Source organism: Sparus aurata, chromosome 16 (assembly GCF_900880675.1).
Source record: "Sparus aurata chromosome 16, fSpaAur1.1, whole genome shotgun sequence".
NCBI lineage: Eukaryota > Metazoa > Chordata > Actinopteri > Spariformes > Sparidae > Sparus > Sparus aurata.
This window is the reverse complement of record NC_044202.1, coordinates 16,759,888-16,784,568: the sequence shown is the minus strand read 5'-3', so window position 1 is coordinate 16,784,568 and position 24,681 is coordinate 16,759,888. Positions and strand designations below refer to the sequence as shown.

General features: G+C 43.6%; 1 protein-coding gene across 8 annotated transcripts in view; it reads left to right on the top strand.

Moving 5' to 3' along the window:
- The window catches only part of LOC115597678 (ryanodine receptor 3), a 112,733-nt gene that overhangs the window by 30,296 nt on the left and 57,756 nt on the right, over nucleotides 1–24,681 (top strand). For 3 of the 8 annotated variants that reach the window (XM_030443842.1, XM_030443843.1, XM_030443841.1), the window contains exons 5-25: nucleotides 2,514–2,528; nucleotides 3,076–3,150; nucleotides 3,929–4,007; nucleotides 4,948–5,060; nucleotides 6,270–6,369; nucleotides 6,824–6,917; nucleotides 7,783–7,857; nucleotides 8,423–8,579; nucleotides 9,209–9,373; nucleotides 9,838–9,959; nucleotides 10,839–11,019; nucleotides 12,311–12,446; nucleotides 13,756–13,851; nucleotides 14,122–14,240; nucleotides 15,661–15,794; nucleotides 16,916–17,157; nucleotides 17,432–17,624; nucleotides 19,745–19,961; nucleotides 20,055–20,159; nucleotides 20,401–20,403; nucleotides 22,991–23,094. In XM_030443842.1, the coding sequence (XP_030299702.1) occupies nucleotides 2,514–2,528; nucleotides 3,076–3,150; nucleotides 3,929–4,007; nucleotides 4,948–5,060; nucleotides 6,270–6,369; nucleotides 6,824–6,917; nucleotides 7,783–7,857; nucleotides 8,423–8,579; nucleotides 9,209–9,373; nucleotides 9,838–9,959; nucleotides 10,839–11,019; nucleotides 12,311–12,446; nucleotides 13,756–13,851; nucleotides 14,122–14,240; nucleotides 15,661–15,794; nucleotides 16,916–17,157; nucleotides 17,432–17,624; nucleotides 19,745–19,961; nucleotides 20,055–20,159; nucleotides 20,401–20,403; nucleotides 22,991–23,094 (2,525 nt within the window). The remainder of the gene's footprint in view (nucleotides 1–2,513; nucleotides 2,529–3,075; nucleotides 3,151–3,928; nucleotides 4,008–4,947; nucleotides 5,061–6,269; nucleotides 6,370–6,823; nucleotides 6,918–7,782; nucleotides 7,858–8,422; nucleotides 8,580–9,208; nucleotides 9,374–9,837; nucleotides 9,960–10,838; nucleotides 11,020–12,310; nucleotides 12,447–13,755; nucleotides 13,852–14,121; nucleotides 14,241–15,660; nucleotides 15,795–16,915; nucleotides 17,158–17,431; nucleotides 17,625–19,744; nucleotides 19,962–20,054; nucleotides 20,160–20,400; nucleotides 20,404–22,990; nucleotides 23,095–24,681) is intronic. The other 5 variants (XM_030443846.1, XM_030443848.1, XM_030443845.1 and 2 more) reach the window with 2 other exon arrangements.

Here is a 24,681-nt window from a genome sequence, read left to right as displayed (position 1 = left end):
AAAGGGAGATAATGATTTTAGACGATCTTTTTAGTCTCCTTGATCGTGCCTGCATTTTAAATACATTTTTCTGAATACAGTTAGTTTTCTGCTGTGTAGATGGAGCCATTCAAACAGCTCATATTATATAAGCGGTGGGACTCAAGAACCGGTTACAGATGAGAACCGGCTGTAAATTGTATGTTGGAGTTCATCAGTTCTTTTTATCGATCTCCCAAACAAACATTCAACAAACAACATAGCGTACTGCTGATGTCATGTGTGCAGGCTGGATAGCTAACTGCATAAACAAACTGCATATAAACCTCCCTTATCCTAACCCTCGACTTCAGCACGGTCCTTGCCTCTTCAATACCAACACTAGCAACACACTTTCAGGCTTGTTAGCTGCAGCACAAGTATTTTTTTTTTTTCTTTTGGTCCCTGACTGGGGCACAGCCTGCCAAAACAGACATGCTCCTCCAGCGGCTGAGAGTGAAATGAGTATTTCTCATCCCCATAAACCTTTCTCATTAATTTTCTTGTAAAGTAAGGGATTAAAAATTCGAAAAATACTTTTTACTTATTTTTTTTTGACTGACTTACAATAACCAAATCTGATTTCAGTTGGACTTTAATAGTGTTGCGTTTCATACTTGCTGTCAGACTAGGAAGATTTCACACCTTATTTCCCTTTATAGCAAACAGCCCAGAGGCTTCCCGATGACTAAGATTGGCCATTTTTACTGTGTAACCTCAGTGTTTTCTCTCTGCTCACTTTTATCTGTTTTCGATATTGTCTACCTATTCATCATTCTTCGCCCGCGCTGAAATGCCACTGGAGGAAGCGCCATTAAAGGGGAAATGGAGGTTGAATATGTCTCGGCTGTGGCTCTGAAATCAATACGTCTTTGAACAGATGGGCTTATCAATAGATGGTGGCTGGAGCAAATCGGTAGTGCAGGCTGTTTAGCTGGAAGACGCTGAGGAAGACGACACACTTGCAGCTCGTGTAAATGCCAACCCCTGTTTAGCTCGATATCCACCAGTGAGCATTCTGGTGTGAATTTGTCGTCCAAACCCAAAAGGCGCTGACCTGTTTGATTTGAGGGTCACTGGTCAAAAGTGCAAATGATGACATCAGCCGGTCAAAGTAACAGAGATGCTCCGACAACATCTGCTGTGCCCTAGTTTCTTCTCCTCCTCCATCACTGCCACTTCTTTTTCTTTTAGCTTTATTGAGAGAAACCACAGTACTGCGCCCACACACACACACATATAATGTAATGTGCTACAGGGCTCACACACTGGGAGGCTGCGTCCTGCTAAATGTCACGCCTTTAAATTGATATGAGGATGTCACTTGTGGTCAACAGCTGGACAGGAAATAGAGCACACTGCTTGTTTCTTCTCTTACACCTCTTTGATCCAATTGTCTTTCCCTTTATGGTTCAGCGAGCCGAGGGTAACACAGTTTTACTCAGTGCAGTTGCTCGAGGTTGTATTGAATTTTTGCTGCAATGTGTCTCCACATGTAGAAGATTTTTTTCCCCCACTCATACGAGCCACAATTCCCTGACTCCATTCTATCTGTATGACACAGCGCCCAGCCATGGGATAAGGAAGTAAGCGGAGGACTCAGGGTTTATTGGTTGTGGTGATTGCAGCTGGATATGCCTCGCCGCATTAAGCTCAGTACCTCAGCCAGGGTATAGCAGTAGCCAGAAGCACAGGAGAAGCCTGGAAGCCAGTGCTGCAGTCTGCACGACACAACTGCATCAAATCACAGGCTGGCTATTGTCCCTGTAGCCAGTCGAGGGGGCTGTAGGGGGGAAAGAGAAAAAAAAGAGAGAATTCAAACAGAATCAAAGACAGGCTGTGCATAGTAGGGTGTTTTCACGAAAACACTGCCATGATCCACATGATTCATGCATCTCAAGAGTTTCTTAGCTTTGGTAAGTCTTGACCACATGCAGTGGCCGTAGTTTCAGTTTAATGTGACATTTTATGGTTCTGGCATTGATTCAGAAATCATTTCTGGATCTTGTGCCAGTGGTATTGCTCTGTAAAATGCCAAAGAATGTTTTCCTTCATCCTTCTCAAAATAAGGCATTTTGACAATCACATAATCCCCTAGAATAGGGCTGGGCAAATAATATTGCAATATTTCCCTGCTATATCGCGATAGACAATGCATATGTTACTATTTTGGTCCACTGGAGCACTTCAGACTGAATCAAATATCACCACCTTGCGGTGTTTCCCACACGTAGACTTTACTTTGGCAGGCCACCCAGGTATATTAACAGACATCAATTATGCCACATCACAATTTAATGAGATCCAAATCTAAGATGATATGCAGTCTTACATCACTATGGCGATATAATACCATTATATTGCCCAGCTCTAGCCAAGGACTTTATATTAATTTGTACCAAAGACAAAAATAAGGCAGGTGCAGGCAGAAAGGCTCAGGAGAACAATAGTCCTTTCTTAATAATGACACTCTTTCTTACCTTAATGCTTCCTAGAGGCTCATAAGGAAGGTGAGTAACATGGGAGCTGCTTGCCGAAGAAAACCAACAATAGCTCCTCTTTATCCCCTTTGCATCTCTACCAGTAGAGATATCATCTGTTCCCCTCCTGCATCCTAACCCAACCCCATAAGCGGCGGAGTCACTCCCTGCTAATGTTGACATTGCATCAGAAAAACTGACAGTAGTTGTGCATCCTTCCCACATTCCTGTAGTCGGAGTGCTGGAAAGATGAGTCCGTATCCTGTTCGCTCACGGATACAGGAACCAGTAACACCATCTCCTGTGGCAAGTCAGATTGCATGTCTTCATTGGCGAGATGGGGTGGCAAACCCTTCCCAGGAGATGTGTGCCCCCGAGCTTGAGGTCATCATCGTTGGCGCGAAGGGTCCTCGCTGAGGTCAACTTTCAGTGTCAGAGGTCGGATGTGGATTGAAGCAGTTGGAGTGGAGGGAGACCACTAGGGCTGATCTGTCAGGGGCTTGAGCCTGACGTCTAACTACTTATTGTGTGTGTGTGTGTGTGTGTGTGTGTGCTTGTGTGTGAATTATCTCCTCAGGCAGCACAGAGCGGCGGACACAAGACTCTTCTGTACGGACATGCCATCCTCCTGCGGCATTCCTTCAGCTCGATGGTAAGAGCTAACCATCAGTGTCACCATCATGAGAACATGAAATTTAAACCCGATCAGCAGGAATTTAATGAAAACTCCACCAATGGTACAAATTTAGGTTGAAACATGTGAGAAACATAGTTTAAAACATTAAAAAAATACTAAAATTATCCACAAAATGGGAAATAAATAACAGCTTTGACTTTATATCAAATCCATCTATTTGTGTTGAAGAGATATACACTGAAGTTAGTATGCTAGCCCCAGTCCTGAACACCTCTTTCTCCCAGTTGCTAGCAGTGTCAACAGTAACACTAAGGGGAGTGTTGGTAGTGTTGGAGTATACCTTCACGGTGGCCAATTCTAAAGTATTGCACCTTTAAATTGTAGTCAGTCCTCTGTATAGTGGTGTCAAAAGTACCGAAATAGGGATAAACACCGAAACACCGTGTTTTGATAGCCAGCATGGCACTCCTAAAACACTGTTGGACTCAAATGACCTTTTTTATTCTCCCTTTTCAAAACCTGATGCCTACGTTCCCCACAATGCAATTTAGCCACTGTGCGATGTCACTTGAGGCAGTTTATCAGAATACTCACAGCTACCTGGAGCAACAAAAGGTTTTATGCTACTTTTTTCATGTATGCAGTCGTACTCCCCGAGATTTGTAAACACACTTTAATGTGTAAAATTGGTGGAGTTAGCCTTTAAACATGAACATCAGCATTTGAGCGAGGTCTACTGGACAGAGAGAGTATATATGACGTCTGTGTGGTTTGATGTGTGTGTTGACCACAGTACCTGGCCTGTTTGAAGACATCAAGGTCACAGACAGATAAGCTGTCCTTTGATGTCGGCCTGCAGGAGGACTCAACAGGTAAAAGAACACCTTTGGCATGGTTTGCTTTCATCCGCCTCTTTTCCCTCTTTCATTCTCTCTGGCTCTGTCTCTCTTTGTTTGTCACTGTCTGTCTCCGCCTACTTTTGTCTCTCTCTCTCTCTCTCTCTCTCTGAACTTCATTTGTTCATGAGCGCATGTTTTTTCTTCTTCCAGCACCTCAGATAATATTCCCTGCAGGAGAACTGTAGACACAGTGATGATTAAATCTCCGCCGCACGTTCGATAGTCTTGTCGTGGTATCCTGATACGCGGACTTCCTTATTTTGCAATTGTTATTTATTACACACCGTGCAGCAGACGAGCAGTCGCCTCAATGTGACTTAAAGAGATTGTTGCCGTGGCGCATGCACGTGTGTTCAAATTGTCATTCCTGACTGCTCTCGCCTCACTGCTTTATCAGTAATTACAGACGACATTGTGGTAGTGGCAATGTCATGCTCTCAGACCTGTTCACCATAAATGAGTTCCTTTAAATAAAAATGTGGAGGCTATATATATATATATATATCTATATATATATATATATATATATATATATATATATATATATATATATATATATATATATATATATGTATATGTGTGTGTGTATATATATGTGTGTGTATTTATATGTATATACACACTGTAAAGTGTCTACTGTGAAATATAATGTGAGTCTCATAAGTATATAGTTGTATATTTGTCCATATACATCTCCCACTGCTTCATTAAATACTTCAATGAAGGTAATCACCCTGAATCTTTTTTCTCACCTGGATTGATCAGACAAGCGAAAATTCATCAACAGTTACAAATTAAAGGAACAATTCCTGATTAGAATGAAAATAATGCGGATCAATTGAGGGTGAATTATAAAGGTTCCAGAAATGAGGAGTTTTGTGATGTGAGTTGTCATCCATTCTTCCCGCTCTAGGTGAGGCCTGCTGGTGGACGATCCATCCGGCCTCCAAGCAGAGATCCGAAGGAGAGAAAGTGCGGATCGGTGATGACCTCATCCTCGTCAGCTTGTCCTCAGAGCGATACCTTGTAAGTTCGTTGTTTGCCATACATCCCTTGATGCTGTAGCAAGTGTGTGTGTGTATGCATAATGTCGAGGTCTCTGTAGGCGAACTCTGCTTCTCCTGATGTGACAAAATTTCAGATTATCCCAATCCTGTTACCACATACCACACTCTCCCCATGACCTCTCCTCCTGCAGGAGGCTTAACGTTAAAAGCGTCAACTTCTTCCTCCTAAATGACTGCCAGACTGCTAACAATTGCATTAAGTAATGTTTGATTTGCACTGGAAATGTCTGCTACGGTGGATTATGACTTCTTTAGACTGCTGCCAGTGCTGTTTCAAATGAGCCTCCGCCGTTATCATCCTCCTTGCATCCCTGCATCCAACCGCCATTAATAATGGTTATGTACCTATTGTGCTTCTGAGCTGACCTTTTCAGCGCTAGGCTTCCTTTAGTATTGGACTTTCCTGCCCTCTAAGTTTAGCATCATAGCACAGTGCTATGTTATCCCCGGGAAAAATGTCCCCTGTGATCCATGAAGTTGGTGACAGCAGCCAGGCGGTGTTTACCCCCCCCGTGGCGGCAGGGGGCATAGCCAGATGACCACTATCGCCTTACAGTCGCTGATGTCAATCCGGTAGTCTGTCCACGCTGTCGTCCTGACAGTGGTATGTGGGGACAGCACCTAAGGGCCGCAGAGGGACTCTGGGGAGAGAGGATCTGGACACAGCTGCCACAAAACTGTGTTGTTTGGAGTCTGATACACAGAAATTGTGGAAAACACACCCATGTCCAAGCACAGTCACACACACACACACACACACAAGCACAGCATTACAGCCCCCCAGATGGTTTAAATCCCCATACTCTCATGGCATCTGTCAGTCAGTGAACAGGCTGGAGTTTTCTTTTGGATCAGTGATTACAGAGAGAGTTTCAAACCTAAGCTGAACTCTGCCTGAAAAGTCAACATTTGATGTTGAATTTTCAGAAATCCAGTGATGATCTTCTAGAGATTGATTGAAAAAAAATCATGTTTAGCATAATCTTATCGCATTAAATCATTTCATTCTGTAAAGCAAAACTGTAGAACCACACAGGTATACGGAAATGATCTCTCACCTTTCATCGTTGCCCGCTTACATACTGTGACAGTTCAGCCCATTTAGTGTCATTGGTATTGATGTATGCAAATGAGTAAATGCTGGATTTTATTACCTTCTGTCCTGCAGCACTTATCCATCTCAAATGGCAACATCCAGGTGGATGCCTCCTTCATGCAAACCCTATGGAACGTCCATCCCATCTGCTCCGGAAGCAACATCGAAGAAGGTAGAGCCTGAACACAAAACCTCAGCCTTCATTGTTTTTCATCATTTCATTATTCTATAGCATTTCTTCAGCTTGCAAATTAAATGATTCAAGAGAAAAAAAATATATAAATTAAAGATTTAAAGGAAAGGAGCGGGTGCAGGCTGTCAGATGAATTTTAACACAGTATATCTCAAGATGGGTGCGAGTTTCCACTAATTAGTCAAGTGAAGGCCCCCAAACATTCAGCACAGTTCTGTGTTTCTGAAGTAAACAAATGCAGCTATTTCATAAGTAAGCGTCTCATTTCACTTGGAGGATCTGGTTACATCCAATCTAAAAGTGTAGTTTTTTAAAACCCACTTTTGCAATATAGACAGTTTGCTTTGCAAGATTACATCTCAGAGATGATATGTGTCAAAACAGGAAATGAAAGTCCCCAGATCTAAGTCATCTGTCCTTCCTCCTCCAACAGGCTACCTGTTGGGTGGGCATGTGATGCGGCTCTTCCACGGACACGACGAGGTGGTGGCCATCCCAGGATCAGACCAGAGTGAAGAGCAGCAGAGGTGAGAAATTCAAACTCGATCACACTGGAGTATTAGGGGGACACACTGTGGTTGTGGTGAAGCAATTATGTAGCATACGACAAGTTAGCTGACCTGTAAGTTACCTACCTCAGCTCCCACCTTGCTTTACAAAAATGCCTCTACCCTGAATGACACTGGACTCTCCGGGGGGCCAAAATGGCCACTGTGTTATTTTTGTCCACAGTGTAGCTGCTTGGTGCCAACACAGAGGAGGTAGGCCGCGGGAAAAAAAAATGGCACACTGGGCTCAAAGTGGGTCAAAACAGTGGGCAAGGCCCATTCACATTCGCCAGGTGCCAAGAGATGTGTGTTCCTCCTGGGCACAAACACATACACACATTGGGTCTATTTTTAGAGCAGAGCACGGCGAATGTGAGGGGCGGGATTAGATATTAATTTCCAGCACTGGCCTTTTTCCCTCTGTTGTCCTTGAAATCAAACAGACGGAGCAAGCTTTTTAGAGGTCTTAGAATTTTCTGGGGCAGATCAAACACACTCCAAGCTGTCAGCGGGGGGTGATGAGTGATTTCTTTTATCTTTGGACCCAGTCACCCATATCGCTGATAGACAGTGTAGCTGTGGGTTATCAGGGCGCACATGTCTCTGTTTGAAGGATGTGGTGCTGTTGTCGGCAGAGTAAATACAGCCCGTGCTGTAGTTTGTGTGTGTGTGTGTGTGTGTGTGTGAGACATCCTCACAGTGAATTTCAGTGTGACAAATGAGAGCAAAGAAGTGGTGTTCTACGAAGCCAGGACGAATGACCTTGACAGCATCAGCAGTGGCTAGACATTTTAAAGCATCCTGCTGACAGACCACCCACTCACTCTTCTCTTGCATCCCCCAGGATAGTCAACTATGAGACGGGTAAAGCCGGTGTGAAGGCCAGGTCCCTATGGAGGCTGGAGCCACTCCGAATCAGGTGGGCTGAGTTTCGCTCAATCTGTTATCTATCCCCTTTCCTTCCTGTTAGTGACTACATATTTTATAGTTTTTTTTCAACTTCAACCATTCTCCTATTTTTTCATTCTTCCTCTTTTTGTTTTTTAGTCCCCTTTTTCCTTTTTCTCTCTCCACCCATTTGTCCCTTCTTCCCTCTTCCCTCCTGTGATTTGATGCTGGGCTGTGGCCTCGCCTTCTTTTTATTCCTCTGTCTCCCTCCATCTTTCTCTTTGCTTCTGTCCTTTGATCCCAGCTATTTTACAGCCTCAAGGGGTTGCAGCTTTCCCTATTTCTTTTTTGTCAAAATCACTCTTTGTCACATAATTTTAACCCTGGTTCGTTCTGATTTTCCTCAAAAGGACATAATTAGAGAAATGTTTTTCAGCTATTTGATAATCATTCTACCACATGGCATGCTGGATAATTAACAGCTGGCAGCAATGTTTGGATCAACTAATTGGCAGATTATAAAAGGCAGACTTTGTCTCCTTGTATATTAGCATGTGCGCTTCATTTTATCCTGTTGGTGCGTCCTTCCTTTACAGCTGGAGTGGGAGCCACATCCGCTGGGGTCAACCTTTCCGACTGCGGCACCTGACCACCGGTCACTACCTGGCCCTGACCGAGGACAGGGGGTTGGTGCTGCAGGACCGGGAGAGGTCCGACACTGTCGCCACCGCCTTCTGCTTCAGAGCCTCGAAGGTTAGTACACACAAGGGCACAAGATGTAAGCACTTGACTCCCTGCTGCTCCTCAAGGTGACCTGTGTCACATGGGCTCAACCGCACATTTTCTCATTAAACACCGCTGGGGACAGTCACCTCTCAACCTTCACAAAAGAACCGCCCACTCCACTCGGACTAGAAAGTCACCATTTTTCCAAGGACAATGAAAATTATTGGACCAGTGAAAGCTGCACTGTAGAGGTTAATTTAGCTGAACTTGCAGACTCTGGCTGAACCAACCATTTAGCCTTACTCTGTGTAATGGAGTCTCTAGATATGGCCGGTGATTGTGAACCAATTAGTGACCCTTCCGATTTGGATTTAAAGCACGCATTATAGAGCACAAGTGAAGTCATTTATCACTGAAGTCCTCACGTCGATTATGGGCTGCAGTTATATCTGACCCTAATAGCAAAACAAATACAATCATCTCACTGTGATGGATAGAGCCGTAAACAGCAGATGCAGATGACATTTGGTTGGTGGTTGATTACGAACAAATCTGCATGCAGTACATCTGAATATGCACATTTTTATGATTGAGCCACCATGCTCGCGTTCCACCCTGACAGCTTTTGACGTTTTCATTTTCTCCCTTCTGTGCAGGAGAAGCTGGAGCAGAGCCCCAAGCGGGACATCGAGGGCATGGGGGTGGCGGAGATCAAATACGGGGACTCGCTCTGCTTCATCATGCACGTGGCCACGGGACTGTGGCTCTCCTACCAGGCACCCGATGTCAAATCTGCGCGTCTGGGTCCCCTCAAGAGACGAGTGAGCGGAGACGAACACGAGCACACACACGCGCTTTACCGTCTATCGGATGCAAAGCACACAGGAGAGCAAAACAAAACTAATAAATAAATGAGATTCCTCGGAGCGGATAATTATTTTTAGGGTAATGAGTTGATTGAGTTAAGATGATTGCACGTTAGTTTGGATATTTGCCTCGACTAAATATAAACCCTGTCCCTTGGCGAGTGTGGCAGAAGTGATAGAGCTGTGTATGAGCGATAATGTGCACGACAATGTGTCCTCCATGTAAACACAGCCAGATAGCCTGTAGTGTCAGCACCTGTGTTCCAGACATTGTGGCTCGGAGCTGGCTGAGGACGGCTGGACACTTTTGCTCCATTAAATGACTTCCTCTTAGTCTTTTGGTTCCTTTCCCTCCTTATTTCCCTGCATTCTCTCATCATGGTTATGTCTCACACTCTTTCTCCTCCTCCCCTCTCAAGGCGTGCCTGCATTCTGAAGGTCACATGGACGATGGGTTGACCCTGCAGCGCTGTCAGCACGAGGAGTCCCGCGCCGCACGAATCATCCGCAACACCACATTGCTCTTTAACCGATTCATCAGGTATGTTTGACAACACTGCCATCCCTCACTAATGCACGCAGTGATGTGGTGACACAAATTGCCCAATTAGGCCAAATTACAGTCCACATTCGTCTTGAGTCACTTTATGGGGGTAATCTGCAAAACATCCTGTGCTGCTACGCCTTGCGCAAGCGCCACGCTGATGAAGGTAGAGCATCATTATTGGAAAGAGATGATAAAACGAGGGTCCCTCAATGCAACACATTGCCAAATCAGATATGAAGCCTAAAAAAGACATCCAAAGCCCCCGCAGGACCCTCACACAGTCCAGACAAATTGTGATGTAGTGTCCCTCTAGGCTGCAAATTCACCCAGTGGAGAGTTAAGCTCTGGGCCTTGTGAGTTTTGACTGAGTGCGGTGCCGAAGCCCCAGACAGCTCACTCAGTGGTCCAGTCATGCGTTTCCAAGTGGCAAACATTGCGACGGCCGTCACGGCTACGCACGGCCAGCTGTGAAAAAAGGAAGCCACGGAGCACGTAAGTGGATGCATCCAGTGCCCATATTTGTTATCAAACGGCCTGCCGTCCCTCGGGTCGGGCTCTGGGCCACTCACGGCAGGAACATGTGAGAGTCTGTCAGCCTCCCCCCCCCCCCCAAGGCTGTGACACATACATCTCCCCGCACCCCTCCCTCGCATAGGACAGGAGCTATTTTTAGCCAGCCAGCGGAAATCAGCATTTCAGCATGGATGAACCTGTGGGCTAAACATTGAGTTAGTCATCACAGCCTCTCCTCCACTCGGCTCAGTCACTACCAGGAGGGTATTCATTTGTGATGAATGGTTCATTTTTGCAAACTATACCTGTCTGAATTTTTGTATGTTGACGTGTCTGTGGTCTTTGTGTCCCCCTTCCCAGAGACCTGGATTGTCTGGGCGTTAAGAATAGGGTGCTGGTCTCGCTGCCTGTTGAAGAGGTGCTCCAAACCCTCAATGACCTCATCGCCTATTTCCAGCTCCCTGATGTTGAGCTCGAGCACGAAGAGAGGCAGATCAAGCTGCGCTCCCTCAAGAACCGGCAGAACCTATTCAAACAGGAAGTGAGTTTCACCATAAATGAAAGGCGTAGCAAACTGACAGCACATGAAATATCAATTAATAACACCCCGGGCTGTTGCGCAGTGCAGCAAAAATATTAAAAACTCCCCCTGGAGTAAAGATTTGACTTGTGATTTAGGCAATTTGAGTAAGTGACAGCACATATGAGTGAGCCGAGAGCAAATTGGCAAAAGACAAAGTGTGTGAAAGGCTAAAGCAGTTGATTCTCTGCGGTGTGTTTGAATGCCGGCATGTATTTGGAAGCATTGCGTTTGAGGGTGTCAGCACTTTTTGGTGTTATAAGTTTCTCCCGAGGCTGGCCCGAGTGCACTGAAGCCTTCCACTAAGCCTCCAGGACCCAAATTGCTTTCATCAATTACAAAATGTCAGCTGCCTCACTGAGGGGGCCTGTGATGTCAACTATCCGAACTCCCTTTAGCTCTAACAGGCTCCAACAGCGTGTTTCCTCAGGCCAACATGCACAAGTGTGAATTGGCTCAATGAAATATATATAAGACTTTTTTTGGTACATATTTCAGCATTTCACCTCTCATCTCACTTACCTGTCTTCCCATGATAATACACCAAAATAGCACATCCCTGTCCCACCCCTGATATATTAGATTTAGAAAGGTCAATTTGTCACCATAGAGACCTGACTCATGATTTTTCCTGGCATTATAAATCATCTCCAATTTCCATTTTATCTTCTCACCCCCTCCATTTAGCATATCTGATCACTATAGATATTCCCCTGTAGTATAAATCACTGTGACACAACCACCAAATGGGACATGAGAGAGCTAAAGGGCTGCGTTCGGCATGAATCGCTAATGAGAGCTTGTTTTTTAAGGCACAATATGTAAGAATCAGCCACCTGTCAAAGTCATACTAAAAACAAATAACTGCTAACCTCTGCTAACTGTAGCTACGCTTAGCTAGTTAGCTCAGTTAGCCTTGCAGCTAGCTGGTCGGACTGGTAGCTCAGGGATCAGGGGACTGTTAGTATTTACGCTGCTAACTCAAGAGCTTTGGACCAGGATGGGCCGTGGCTAGCTGGTTAGCATACTAACTTAAGTAGATGCAACACAATACAGATACTTCATAAGGTCAGAACTGCTCATTATTCACCTTTTGTTGATAATTTAAGTTATCTTTCATTTTTTTTTACTTGAATTCTAGCACATAACGCCTTTAAGTATGAATGCCATTGTTTAAATTGCATGAATTTCATATGTACCTTTGAATGAAGTTATGTTATGTTCATGTGGTGCATCTCTGTGCATTCTTCAGGGCATGCTGACTCTTGTGTCCAACTGTATCGACCGCCTGAACGTCTACAACAGCGCCGCCCACTTCGGCGAGTGTGCTGGGTCAGAGGCCGGGTCCGCCTGGAAAGACATCCTCAACCTGCTGTATGAGCTGCTGGGTGAGAAGCTGCTCTGCACGCACAAACACACACACACTCACACGAACGTTGCTCAAATCAATCCCAGGGCCCAGTGCTTGAGGATGAAGTAGCTGCGAGCGTGTGCAGACAGGGAGTTTAACCAGCCATTTACAGACGTCTCATAGTGGCGGATTGCACGCTGCCAGAATTCAGACAGCTTGGCATGTACACACAGACACATAACGCATGCGCCATAATGCCCCACCGTCTCCAACACTCGCATATATACTCGCATTGTTGGGGAAAGACTTGATGGCGTGTGGCCCGCTGCGTACAAAGGAGCTTTGAGGTTTATGTGATGTGCTTCCAACAATGTCAGTCGTCACACACGCTCCAAAATTTTGGGTGTCCCCTATAGGCCAGATGGCTTTTTATCCATTGGATGTCAGTTCTCATCGCAATGCTGTTTACTGCTTTGGTTGCGCGCTCTCGCTGTTCTCTTTGTATTCCTATAGCACGACGTCATCAGCAGAGATCACTTTAACCTCCTGCGCTGCCAAACATATGCTCTGTCAGACGTAGACGTGCCTCTCTAAAATGATCTGGCAGGAAAAGTAAATATTTCTTTGCTCTTTGCTTTCTTCTCTGCTCTTCCTGCCTGCTGTCTTCTGCTGCGTCTGACAAATACAATGCTTGGCTTGAACATTTCCTTCAACATCTGTGACATAAAAGACGCATTTGCGAGCAGGCACGATTTCCTTCCTGTCGTGATTTGGCTGTGTTATTGTTCCCAAAGAAGAGGACGTGGGTAGCCCATATGTGGAGTGTATCAGTCAAGCTGCTGCGTTGAAGCCCCTCTGCCCTTCAAGTGTGTCCTTCACAATCTTATTTACACTGATTTCCCCTCCTGGCTTGTACTGTATTAGTGTTCCAGCCACGTCTCTCTCTCCCACCGTTCCCTCCTCCACACACCTGCTTTGACACAGCACTAAGTGGATTTGGGATGCCTCCCTCCTTTCTTTTCCTGTCTGTCTGCTTTGGGTGACCCTGTCTTTTTTTTTTTTTTTTGAGGATGTATGTGGGTGTGTGTGGAGGGGGGGTTTGTCCGATGTGTTTATGTCTTTTCTCCCCTTGTGTCATTCCCTCCTTCTATCTTAAGAATCTTCCAAATTAATATGTATTAGGGTGTCAAAGCAGAACCTTTGTCCTTCCTTGGCTTTTGGCGTGCATAAAAGGTGTCCACCTTTGGGTGACATTGTTTCTGCTCGGGATCCATAACGCCACTTAGAACAAAAACACTCAATTCTTTTGATATTTGACTTGTGCACACTGTCTTTGTACCCCGCAGCGGCGTTGATCAGAGGGAACAGAAACAACTGCACCCAGTTCTCCCACAACCTGGACTGGCTTGTGAGCAAGCTGGAGAGACTGGAGTCCTCATCAGGTAACTCATACTGAGATATCACAAAAACTACCTAGTTCCCTTTAATACTAATCCAGCCAAAGTCTTGAAAAATGCATAAAAAGATGACGCTGCTCACTTAAAAATTCTACACATACATCTACTTTTAAATGTATGGTAAGGAATGTATGAGCAGCACCGAGTGTTCCCTGTCGATCTATGCAGGCTGGATGGCTCATTGACGAGTGTCCTCTGCGGTGTCTTTCTGTTCTGCGGGTGTTGACTAATTGATGAATTTTGCGGCCGTTGCAGGCATCCTGGAAGTTCTGCACTGCATTTTAATTGAGAGCCCCGAGGCCCTCAACATCATCCAGCGAGGACACATCAAGTCCATCATATCGCTGCTCTACAAGCACGGACGCAACCACAAGGTGAGCAGCAAAGAGCGCTGCTGCGGTGGAGGGTTAATCTGGGGTACCGTCTCTGCTGTGATATAAGATAATGACACATGTGGGCTTTACATTTTCATGTAGAATGTGGATGAGATTCAAGGAAAATGTTGAGTGGATAAAGATGAATGGAAACCACATACTTACTTGAATAAGGCAATAAATAAATGAAATATGATCCTAAAAGAGTAGTTTGACGTTTTGGGAATTATGCTTTGGGAAAAAGTATTTCTTCCACCCGTGCCAGTGGTGTAAACACCAACTCTCCAGCTCTCTCTAGCTGCATGGCTAACTGAGCTAACAAGCTAAAATACAGGTAGCAACAGTTAGCTACTCTGGGGATATGCTGCCCCTGTTTATCGGGAGGTCAACTATGCCAATCTTATGTATTGCACCTTCAAATAGATCAGACACACTGTGGTAATTAGTGAGCCTTAGAGATCCTGGTAGGTTAATTTGTAAGGTAATGAGGAGAGAGACTAGCTGTTACCCCTGTTTGTGTCCTTTATGCCATGCTACAGCTCAAAGGCTGCTAGTTCCAGCTTTATTTTTACACAAAAGCGGCATCATTTTCCTTGTGTACCTCTTGGCAAGGAAGCGAAAGAGTGTATTTTCCAAAACGTCAAACGGTTCTTTTAAGATGCACACTGAAATAACTTGGATGTTGTCAGAAACTTTTAGCGAGGCAAGAAAGCACACAACAGCCACTGAAAAAGTGCCTGTTTATCTTGCATCCAGTCATCTCCAGTTCTCTCCTCATTAGGCTCGCCAAAATGCTTCACTGGATGCACATTCATTTCCATAACAGTTCCCTTTGGGCCTTTTTGTCACCTCTTTTTCTCTTTAGCTACTAATTCATTGTGCTTACCTTCTACCAGCATACAAACTTCCGTCTTTGACAGAAGGCTCCCGGGGGTTTGGTCGCAGTGTGTCCCCATCATGAATCAATCAGTTTAACAGTGAAATTAGATCAGGAGCAGGCAGTCAGCTGGCCCAGGTCATAAATCAGACAGGATGTATCATTTTGCTGTGGAAGCAGGAGGAAAGGGCCAATGATAAAGCGTAGGGTACACTGGTCTGTCACCCTTGGCTGAGCTTCCTGGCCCATTTAATTCTATTGCTTTGTTAGTCCGACATCAAAGGGATATTATTGGACTTGTTTTTGCCCCCACTAAGCATCTCTGAGTAATTATGCAGTGGTTGCATGGAAAGAGTCTGTCCGTAGAGCAGCAACCTGGACAATGATCGGGGATAGAGATAATGAGTCATTTTTGGACAGAAATGGAGTCTTATGCAGGGTTTAACAGCGAGGTCAATGTGTAATCAGTTATTGGGAACTGTTGTTGATCTTCCTCTTGATGTTGTTGCTTATTCCCCCTCCGGTCTCCACTTTCTTTTTTAGATTCTGGATGTGCTCTGCTCGCTGTGTGTGTGTAATGGCGTAGCTGTGCGAACCAATCAGAACCTAATCTGTGATCACTTGCTGCCCAAGAGAGATCTGCTGCTGCAAACCCAGCTGGTCAATGATGTCCAGAGGTTAGAAAAGCCATCCAAGCCAAAAAAAAACCAACTCCTTTCAACATCATGCTTCTCATTCTCACATTTAAAAATGCAGTAGTTCAAAGTATGGTATTCCTCCTTTATTACCAAGTGATTAAAGCCCTAGTCTGGGATTGGTGCAAGGAACGGGTTGCACCAGCTGTGCGTTAATCCAAGTTTGTAAGTACTCCTAGCGTTCTTTGTCACTGCTAGCTACTTTCAAAATAGTGATTCACTAAATTGAATTGCAGGATTAAAACTTAAAGGGGTTCTATTTAATCCCTTTACATGTATTAATCACTTTTTTACTGGACGTATATGAGCAGATTGTAGTCAAAAAGTTGAGACACTATGCATGTGTGCAATTGCATCTCAGTGCTTCTCTCCGCTCTGCTAACGGAGAGCAACTGTAGCTAATGTTAGTTTAGCAATGGAGTCCACACAACACAACACAACAAAGCAGTTCCACAGAGCCCCTTTAAGGAACAATAGGAAAATTAGAACTAGCGATAGTGAAAGAGTTGTCATTAATGATAAATAAAACACCAAACATGCATATTAGATGAATAAAATGTATACGCTTTGAAATAACTTTTTGGAAGTTATTGTAATCATTGTGTTTGGATCTACACATGTAAAACTACATGTCCAGTATAGACCATGTGCACAACATAGTCTTTAAATTGGACAGTGAACCACACACACCCAGCCGTGACGTGATGGTTTGGACAGTGAAGCGCTGTATAAGGAGGGAGATGTCTTTCACATCTCCTGTTATCTTGTACTATCCTTACCCCACACTTTTAATCTGCATACGATGAAAACGAACCATTTGGGTGAGGTTGAGATAATTATAACTCAAGTTTTATCTCTAAAATCTCTCATATTCTTGGCTCATATTCTTGACACCAGCAAAACGATCCGCTTTGCCCTGCTTTGTTTCAAGATATCGACTTTTAAAGAACTTCCTGAACCAAACATATTAAACTAAATTAAATTATCATGTCCTAAGGGCAAACTTTTTCATTATTTTTAAGAAAAAAAAAATGTATTAATGTGAGAATATCTCACTTCCTCTGAGGGACAACTAATGATTTCCTGTTTCGCTTCATCGCCAGCATGAGACCGAACATCTTCCTTGGGGTGAGCGAGGGCTCAGCTCAGTATAAAAAGTGGTACTATGAGCTGATGATTGACCAGGTGGACCACTTTGTGACCAGCGAGCCCTCCCACCTGCGGGTGGGCTGGGCCAACACTAAAGGCTACGCTCCCTACCCTGGAGGCGGAGAGGGATGGGGAGGCAATGGAGTCGGAGATGACCTCTACTCGTTTGGTTTTGATGGACTCCACCTCTGGTCAGGTCAGTGGAGGAACAAAATTGATGGAACTTAGCTCCTATCATGATAAACTAACATATTAAAGATGAGCGGTATCCCTGGGCTACTAGCTACAGCTAGACACGACCGGTGCCCTGGAGGGATGATCTCTTCGCCCAGAGTGTGTGTAACAGTGTGCGTTGGTGTGTGCAAATTTGTGTGTTTAGTCCTGTGTGTGAGAGAGAGAGCCATGATCCATGCCAGCATCGCTCACTGGGTCGTATTTCACATAACTGTGTGTGTGTGTGTCCCAAATAGGCCGTATCCCGCGGGCGGTTGCGTCCATGAACCAGCACATCCTGACCTCAGAGGATGTGGTGAGCTGTTGTTTGGACCTGGGAGCTCCCAGCATCTCTTTCAGGATCAACGGACAGCCCGTTCAGGGCATGTTCGAGAATTTCAACACAGACGGGCTCTTCTTCCCTGTCGTCAGCTTCTCTGCGGGGGTCAAGTGAGTCTGTATTTGTTTCTCCTGCGTGTTGTCTCAGACGAACAGACTCCCCTGAAATTCCTGGATGATGAATGAGCCACGCAGAAGATTAGATGAGGCAGACAGGCTCAAGCCAAAAGAAATGCGCGGCATATTGTGTATACAGCACACCTACACTAACACAAACACTGCCTGTGTGAAATCCATCTAATCCACCTCCTCATTCTGGTCCAAATTCATTAATCCTCAAGGCCTTGAGATTGGACCCAGGTTAAAAAAAAAAAGAGGCTAGCTTCATGCTCTGCTCTGTTGCCATGGCTACCACAGATAGCGTGATTGACAAGACTTTAAAATGAAATTTCAAGCTCCGGCGGTTTTTCCATGATTCTATGATTGACTCCGACTTTGTGGAGCAAAGCAGCATTTTTGCATTAGCAGCTCTTACACTTTGAAGCCCAGAGACACCTGACACCAGGAGACCAGTCTGATTTTATTTGGTCATGAAAGCCGCCCGACAGTGAATTCAGTTCTTACTGCCTGATTAAAACGAATTCTCAGAAGGTAATAACGTACCTGATGGTTTATGAGCAGTGGTGAGGGAAATGAGATTGCTTCAGCAAATTGTGCTTCATATGGGAATTGGGGTGGACTGTTAAAGCAACTTGTTGTTGTTGTCCTGAGTTAATTCATCCTCCGTGGCTGTTCAGACTTTGTTTCATCAGTGTTCATCCTGCGGCTATAATCCCTCTGTGAGGCTGTTGTTAGGCACAGTGATTCTGTGAACTGATATTTGTATGGTTATGTGCTCAAAATGACAATGTTAACATGTTTATGTTAGCCAGTCTTTCAATGTTCAAGTATTAGTTTAGTATTTTGCCGGCATTTGATCAAAGGCCAAGTTTATTCAGATGATCTTGAATGCAACGTTTGGACATCTGTACCACAATTAATGGCAATCCATCCAGCAGCTGTTGAGGAATCTTTACCGTCGTCATGCCCAAATTTAACTGGTCAAAAAATGCTGCAAGCTCTTTGAGCCTGACGGACAGTGCCTGGTTTTTCACCTGTGATGAACACAGTGTATGGCCTATCGCAAAAAAAATTATGCCTCAAGGTAAGAAGTAACAGGAACCTTCATAGACTTGCACAACACAACACAGAAGTTCTGCAGAGCCCCTATAAGTTTTTTTTTTTTTTCATTTTACAGTATAAATAACTTATTTGAAGGGTTTGTCAAAGTATTAATAGTACTATTCACTTTGTGTAGCCACAACTTTGAGAGGTTTGGTCAGTAACCACAGGTCCAGAGTTAGGAGTTGGTGCTTGGTGGTACTTTTTCTGGGCGTCTGTTTTTCTACTCTGCTCTGTTGTTCTCTTAAGTTAGTTCAGTAATTGCCCTGTACAGCTGTCATTTTCACCGCTAACGTCACTGTTGGCAGTGGGAGTGTGTAGACAACCATAATCCCCCTATAGCATCAAGAGTTTAGATCAGACAGCTGTTATAGTTATTTTCTGTTATCGTAACATTTATTAGCCATTACCCAAAAATCCACATAATCAAATCTGACTATCAGCTCATGTTTCATCCATCTCTGACTTTTAATGATTTGCAGAGTATATGTTCATCATTTCGTCACCTTATAACCACTCCTGCGTGTGTTGCGACACCTTGCAGCTTGAGCTTGAAACTGACCCAGTGAACAAGGTGAACATCTCGACGGATTTAAGCGTGCCAGAAAATGACAGCCCTACATCTTCCACTCTTCAATAATTGAGGGCTGCAGTCAGAATGGGCTCGGTTGCGTCACCACTACTACTTGAGTTGCTATTTTTGGTCGGCCTCAGGAGAGCCTCTTCACAGTGATGGCCTGAGACAGGCTTTTTTTTCAGTCTCAGAGCTAAACTTGTCCCTGGAACGGATTGAAAAGGAGAAAAAAAGCTTTTACATTTAGCCGCGTGGTTGGCTTTATTTTTCAGTGGCTGCGCCGTTCATTAATAGCTGTCTGATTATCACTCATGATTAAAAACACCGTTTGTATTTACACACACTTTTCCCCTTATTAATTAACCTTTCCTCCTACATCTTTAGTGTGTAGAATGATAGAATACACCGGCAGATGACCATTATCTTATCTCCCCAGGGTGCGTTTTCTGTTGGGCGGTCGACACGGCGACTTTAAGTTCCTGCCTCCATCGAGTTACGCTCCGTGCTACGAAGCCCTGCTGCCGAAAGAGAAGATGAAGGTGGAGCCGGTGAAAGAGTACAAGAGGGATGTGGAGGGGGTTCGAGATCTGCTGGGCACCGCACAGTTCCTGTCGCAGGCCTCCTTCATCCCCACACCTGTTGAAACAGGCCAGGTAAACTACGGAGGAGAGCAAAGGACTGATTCTGAAGATGAACGCATCAATAACCCTGTGAGTGTTATAACTTTTTCATGCCTGTCCCTTCAGGTTGTCATGCCACTTCATTTAGAGAAGGTTCGAGACAAGCTAGCTGAGAACATCCACGAACTGTGGGGCATGAATAAAATTGAGCTGGGCTGGTCGTACGGCAAGGTGAGGAACATCACACCTCTGGATCGAGAGATATAAAAAAAAAAAAAAAAAAAAGCATAACCCATACATTTTGCCATGTTTGTGGAGAAATAAGCGTCATAATTGCACATTTTCTTAACAGATTTGAGTTAAAGGCCAGCTTGAAATGCATTAGTTGTTAGCAGTATTAGAACTGAATCATCAAAAAGCCTGTAAGTCATCTTGCTTTCTCTTTTATAATTTGCGGTTCACACCAAAAAAGAGGGTAAGTGGAAAGAACACTCTCATTTTTCCATGTTAGATGCTTTTCATACCATCCATTTAGATACCTCATTCCAGTTTGTTTGTAGGTAGAGGATTCATTGTGTCCGTACTTTAGTATAAATCATGAACTACACAGTATTGTTTCACCAAAGGGCAGAACAGGGTGTTTTGGCAATTTCAGCGCAGCAATAAACCCAGAGGAAAGGCTGTATTTTATTGTTGTATTGTATTTAGTTTCTCCTCTAGTAAAATACATTTTATTGAGTCTTTAAAGGTGTAGTTTTGGGGAAGATTTCTCCCTGAAAAGACTTAAGAAACACACTCTCTTTCACCTGACAACACAGTTTCATTCTGTTTTACTTTGTTTATATTTGGCGGACCCTGCCACCTTTCTAGCTTCAAACAGTGTTCTGGGGACCTTGTTTTCCTCTGAGAACAGCTTCTTTATTCGGTTATGGACAAAATTAATATTTCTTCCTTTGTATTACCTCAGTGATATTGTAAATATTCAAATTCTGAGTTTGAATTTCTTCTCCAAAACAACATAGTGCCCCTTTAAAGACATAATCCTACATCCAAATGTAAACCCAATGCCGGGTTGTAAATACTGATATAGTCTGACATTTCGGGAAAAATGCTTGTATGTTTTCTTGCTGAGAGTAATAAGAGGAGATCAATAACATTCACTCAGCAAAGCTTAACATAAAGACCTGAAACAAGGGAGTACAGCTAGCCTGGCTCTGTTCACAGTTCACAAATACAGGTCAACTAGATGCCAGACTTTGAGTATGGATTGAACAAACGAGGTACAACATGTTCATTAGTGAGCTTTAGATCCGTTGATGAGTTTTAGCCAGGCTCGGCGTTTCCCTCTGCTTCTAGGGATAATGCTAAGCTAACCGTCTTCTGCTCGTAGCATCATGCTTAACAAGCAGATCTCTCAACGAGAAAGAGTGTAAGTGTATTTCCCAAAATATCATATTATTCTTTCAAAGTTTGCTTAAATGTGCACCAAGTAATTTTAGGGAAGAAATTATAATCAGAAAAGAAAGATCTTCATCGATATTTGATTTTTTTTTTTTTATGCTGAAACAAAGTTGCTTTGTTTTCAAGACTAAATAAATTGAATAAACAAAGAAAGTTTCATACTGTTTTACTTTGTATTTGGCGGACCCTGCCACCTTCCTAGCTTCAAACTGTGCTCTGGGGGCCTTATCTTCCTCTGAGAACAGCTTGTTTACACAGCTGTGGAAAAAAAACATTTCTGAGTTTGTATTATTATCTCATAGATATTGTAAATATTGAAATTGAGTTTGAATTTCTTCTCCAAAACTACATAGTGCTCCTTTAAATCCTCAGAGTTAGTAAACACGGAAGTAGAAAGCTAAGAAAGATATGATCGGTTAAAAAGATCACTCAAAATGACCTCAGCTATATATGTCACTCTGCTTGCCATTTATGTGGTAAAAACTTTCATAATTTGTCCCTTTATGTCTTCAAAAGACTGATTCTGGTTTATTGTGCGTTTGCCAAACAATGAAATGATCTGCAAAATGACCTGTTTTGCCCTTAAAGGAACAGAAAAAAACACAAACAACAAGATGGAACACAGCTCTTATGTCTATAATACAAACATCAGAGTCCTCCCTTTGTTACTAACTGTCAGCTCTGGTAAGGGCAATCATCTCCTCCAACGGCTCAATGGGATCTTCAATTTAGCATGAAGGTATCGAAACGAAGTTAAACATTTTTATTGTTTAGCTTTAATTACTTAAGTTTAGTGTGTGTGTATGTGTCAGATGGTATTAAAACATTGTTGAGAGATAGCCAAGGGTAACAGTATTTGATGCAGTTTGGATGTGGTCACACTGCAGCTCATTCTATGCTCTTTAGTTGTCCTTCATTGTGATTAATTACAGCAGCAGTCACAGTAGATGCCTTCCAGCAGAGGGAATAAGCAAAGCACCGTTTGTTATTTATCCCCGGCTGCATAACGATACTTTTTTTTTTTCATTTATTGTTCGTCGCACAAATACAATTCTCTCTGAGGAAGAACCGCCAGAGAAGAGATTTCCCGTCGAGTTCTTGTACTATTCACAAAAGAGCTGGCTGGTGTTCTTTGGACCCACACACGCACACAGCTGCATATCTGTACACAGCCCTGCATGTTTTCTTGGTCAACATCCGCCATTGCCATGCCGCCTCCTCTGAGCAGCATTGCCAAAGGGATTATTTGGCAAAAGGTGCAGCCTCGAGAGAGGACTTACACCTCTCACTTGGTATTCCAGTCGTACACCTTTCTACCTCCCCCAAGAAAACATGCTCCCTTGTTCCTCTTTCATAACATGTTCACTAGAGTAGACTGTCTTATCAATGCAACCAGTAGCAGCCTGTACTGAAACCACATTCCCCTCCTTGTTGGTTCACAACGACACCGACTTACAAGGCTGTGTGTTTCATACGTATATATATTTAGTAAACTTTCCCACGTGACGTACATACACATAAGAGCTACTGCAGACCAAAGTTGCAGGCAACAAAGGGAAAGCTGAAGTATTGTTTCTGTGACTGTTCTTTTTTTCCCATAGATAAGGGATGATAATAAGCGGCAGCATCCGTGCCTGGTGGATTTCTCCAAGCTGCCAGAAACCGAAAAGAACTACAATCTGCAGATGTCAACAGAAACTCTGAAGTACGTTGAGCATTTGTGGATTGATTTTCTCCGCAGCGCTTGTGTCTTTGAAGAGAAGAAGAAAGAGAGAGTGTGGGAGGAAGTCAAAGAGAGAATCAGACCGATTAATTACAAAGAAGGCCAGATGAGTTTTTTGTTTGTTTGTTTGTTTATTAGCAGTAGTTAGGAGCATCACACGCGTGACTGGAGGTAGATACAGTTAAGACTAGTTCAGTCAGCTAACTCACATGTAATATGTTGTGACGTGAGTGTATAGGTCTGACAGTGTTTCCTCCAATTTCCTCTGATGCAAAATTCATCAGAGGAATTTGCTAAGGAAGATTATTATGACATTTGAAGGGTTCATCTGCAAAAGCAGTTATCTCTGTTTTGATTTCTCTCTCCAAATCATATTGTTTGATCTTGTACTCTGGGGGGAAAGCAATCAAACTGGTGTTTGTTTGTTTCTTTAGTTTTAAGAGCAGCTTTTATCCGGTTTTCAAATAAACCCTTGATTTATACTTAATTTCCGTGCCTGCTTGGTCATGCATTAATCTCTGTATAACTGCATTTAGTGGCAGGACAAACAAAACTGTAGACTGAATACTGTTTTCTCTCTAATTAACCAGTCATATCAAAACATTGATTAATTATTTCATTTTTTCATTCATTCATTTTTTTTAAACAAAACAAAAGAGGACCAAAAAAATAAAATAAAAAATAAACGCTATTTTAAGATTGTTTCACAGTGGCCAGTTCTAAGGCACAAGATTTAGTTTGAATGCTGCCAAAGTGCATCCTTCTGTATCTGTATCTGCCCCCTCTCTGCTCTGTGTGTGTGTAGTACAGTCCCAACCTCAGTCAAAAAAAATGCACAGACATGAGGCTTGTGACGCACACACAGAGCACAACAGATGTAACGTCACGTTGTTATTCGCCAAAGGTTATCACCCGGAACCCCCCCCCCCCCGAACAGAACAAAATCATAAGAAAACACAGGAAGAGGGCAGGGTCTGCGAATACAGACGATAACACACTTCTAGTTGGTCCGCAGTCTGTACATTGTTTTTTTCTTTTTTTTTCTAGGAATATCCGCATAGTATACCTTTAACCAACCGATACATTTTAATTTGGTTAATTTTACCTCAAAACCAGAGCGTGTGAAAGTGTGTAAAAGTCATTACTTACAGTCTAAATGAAGTTGTACAAACTTAAGGATTAAGAAACATTAGCTGTAAGATAAATGGTGTTTCATTTCCTGTGTCACTCAACCAAACAAGTCTTCTTGGTCCGTTTCCACTTGTCAGTGCTCTGGTTCTCCCCATAAAGGTCCCAGTGAGACTTATTATAAGTGTTTTACATAAACGCTCTTTAAGTGATACGGGAGAAGGTTGAGGCTCGCCGTGATTAATCTTGATCTGTGGCTGTGGCAGACACATCTAGGTGACGCTGATGGCTTCCCGAGTGACATCAAACTCATTTTTCCTGTCACTTTGTCCTCTCGCAAGGTGTGAAGGAAATTTGTCAAAAGCTCTTTACACCCAGTGCATTCCTCAGAGTGTTCTTTGGCCTTTTTTCGCTCCTGACAGATTAGGACATGCACAATTG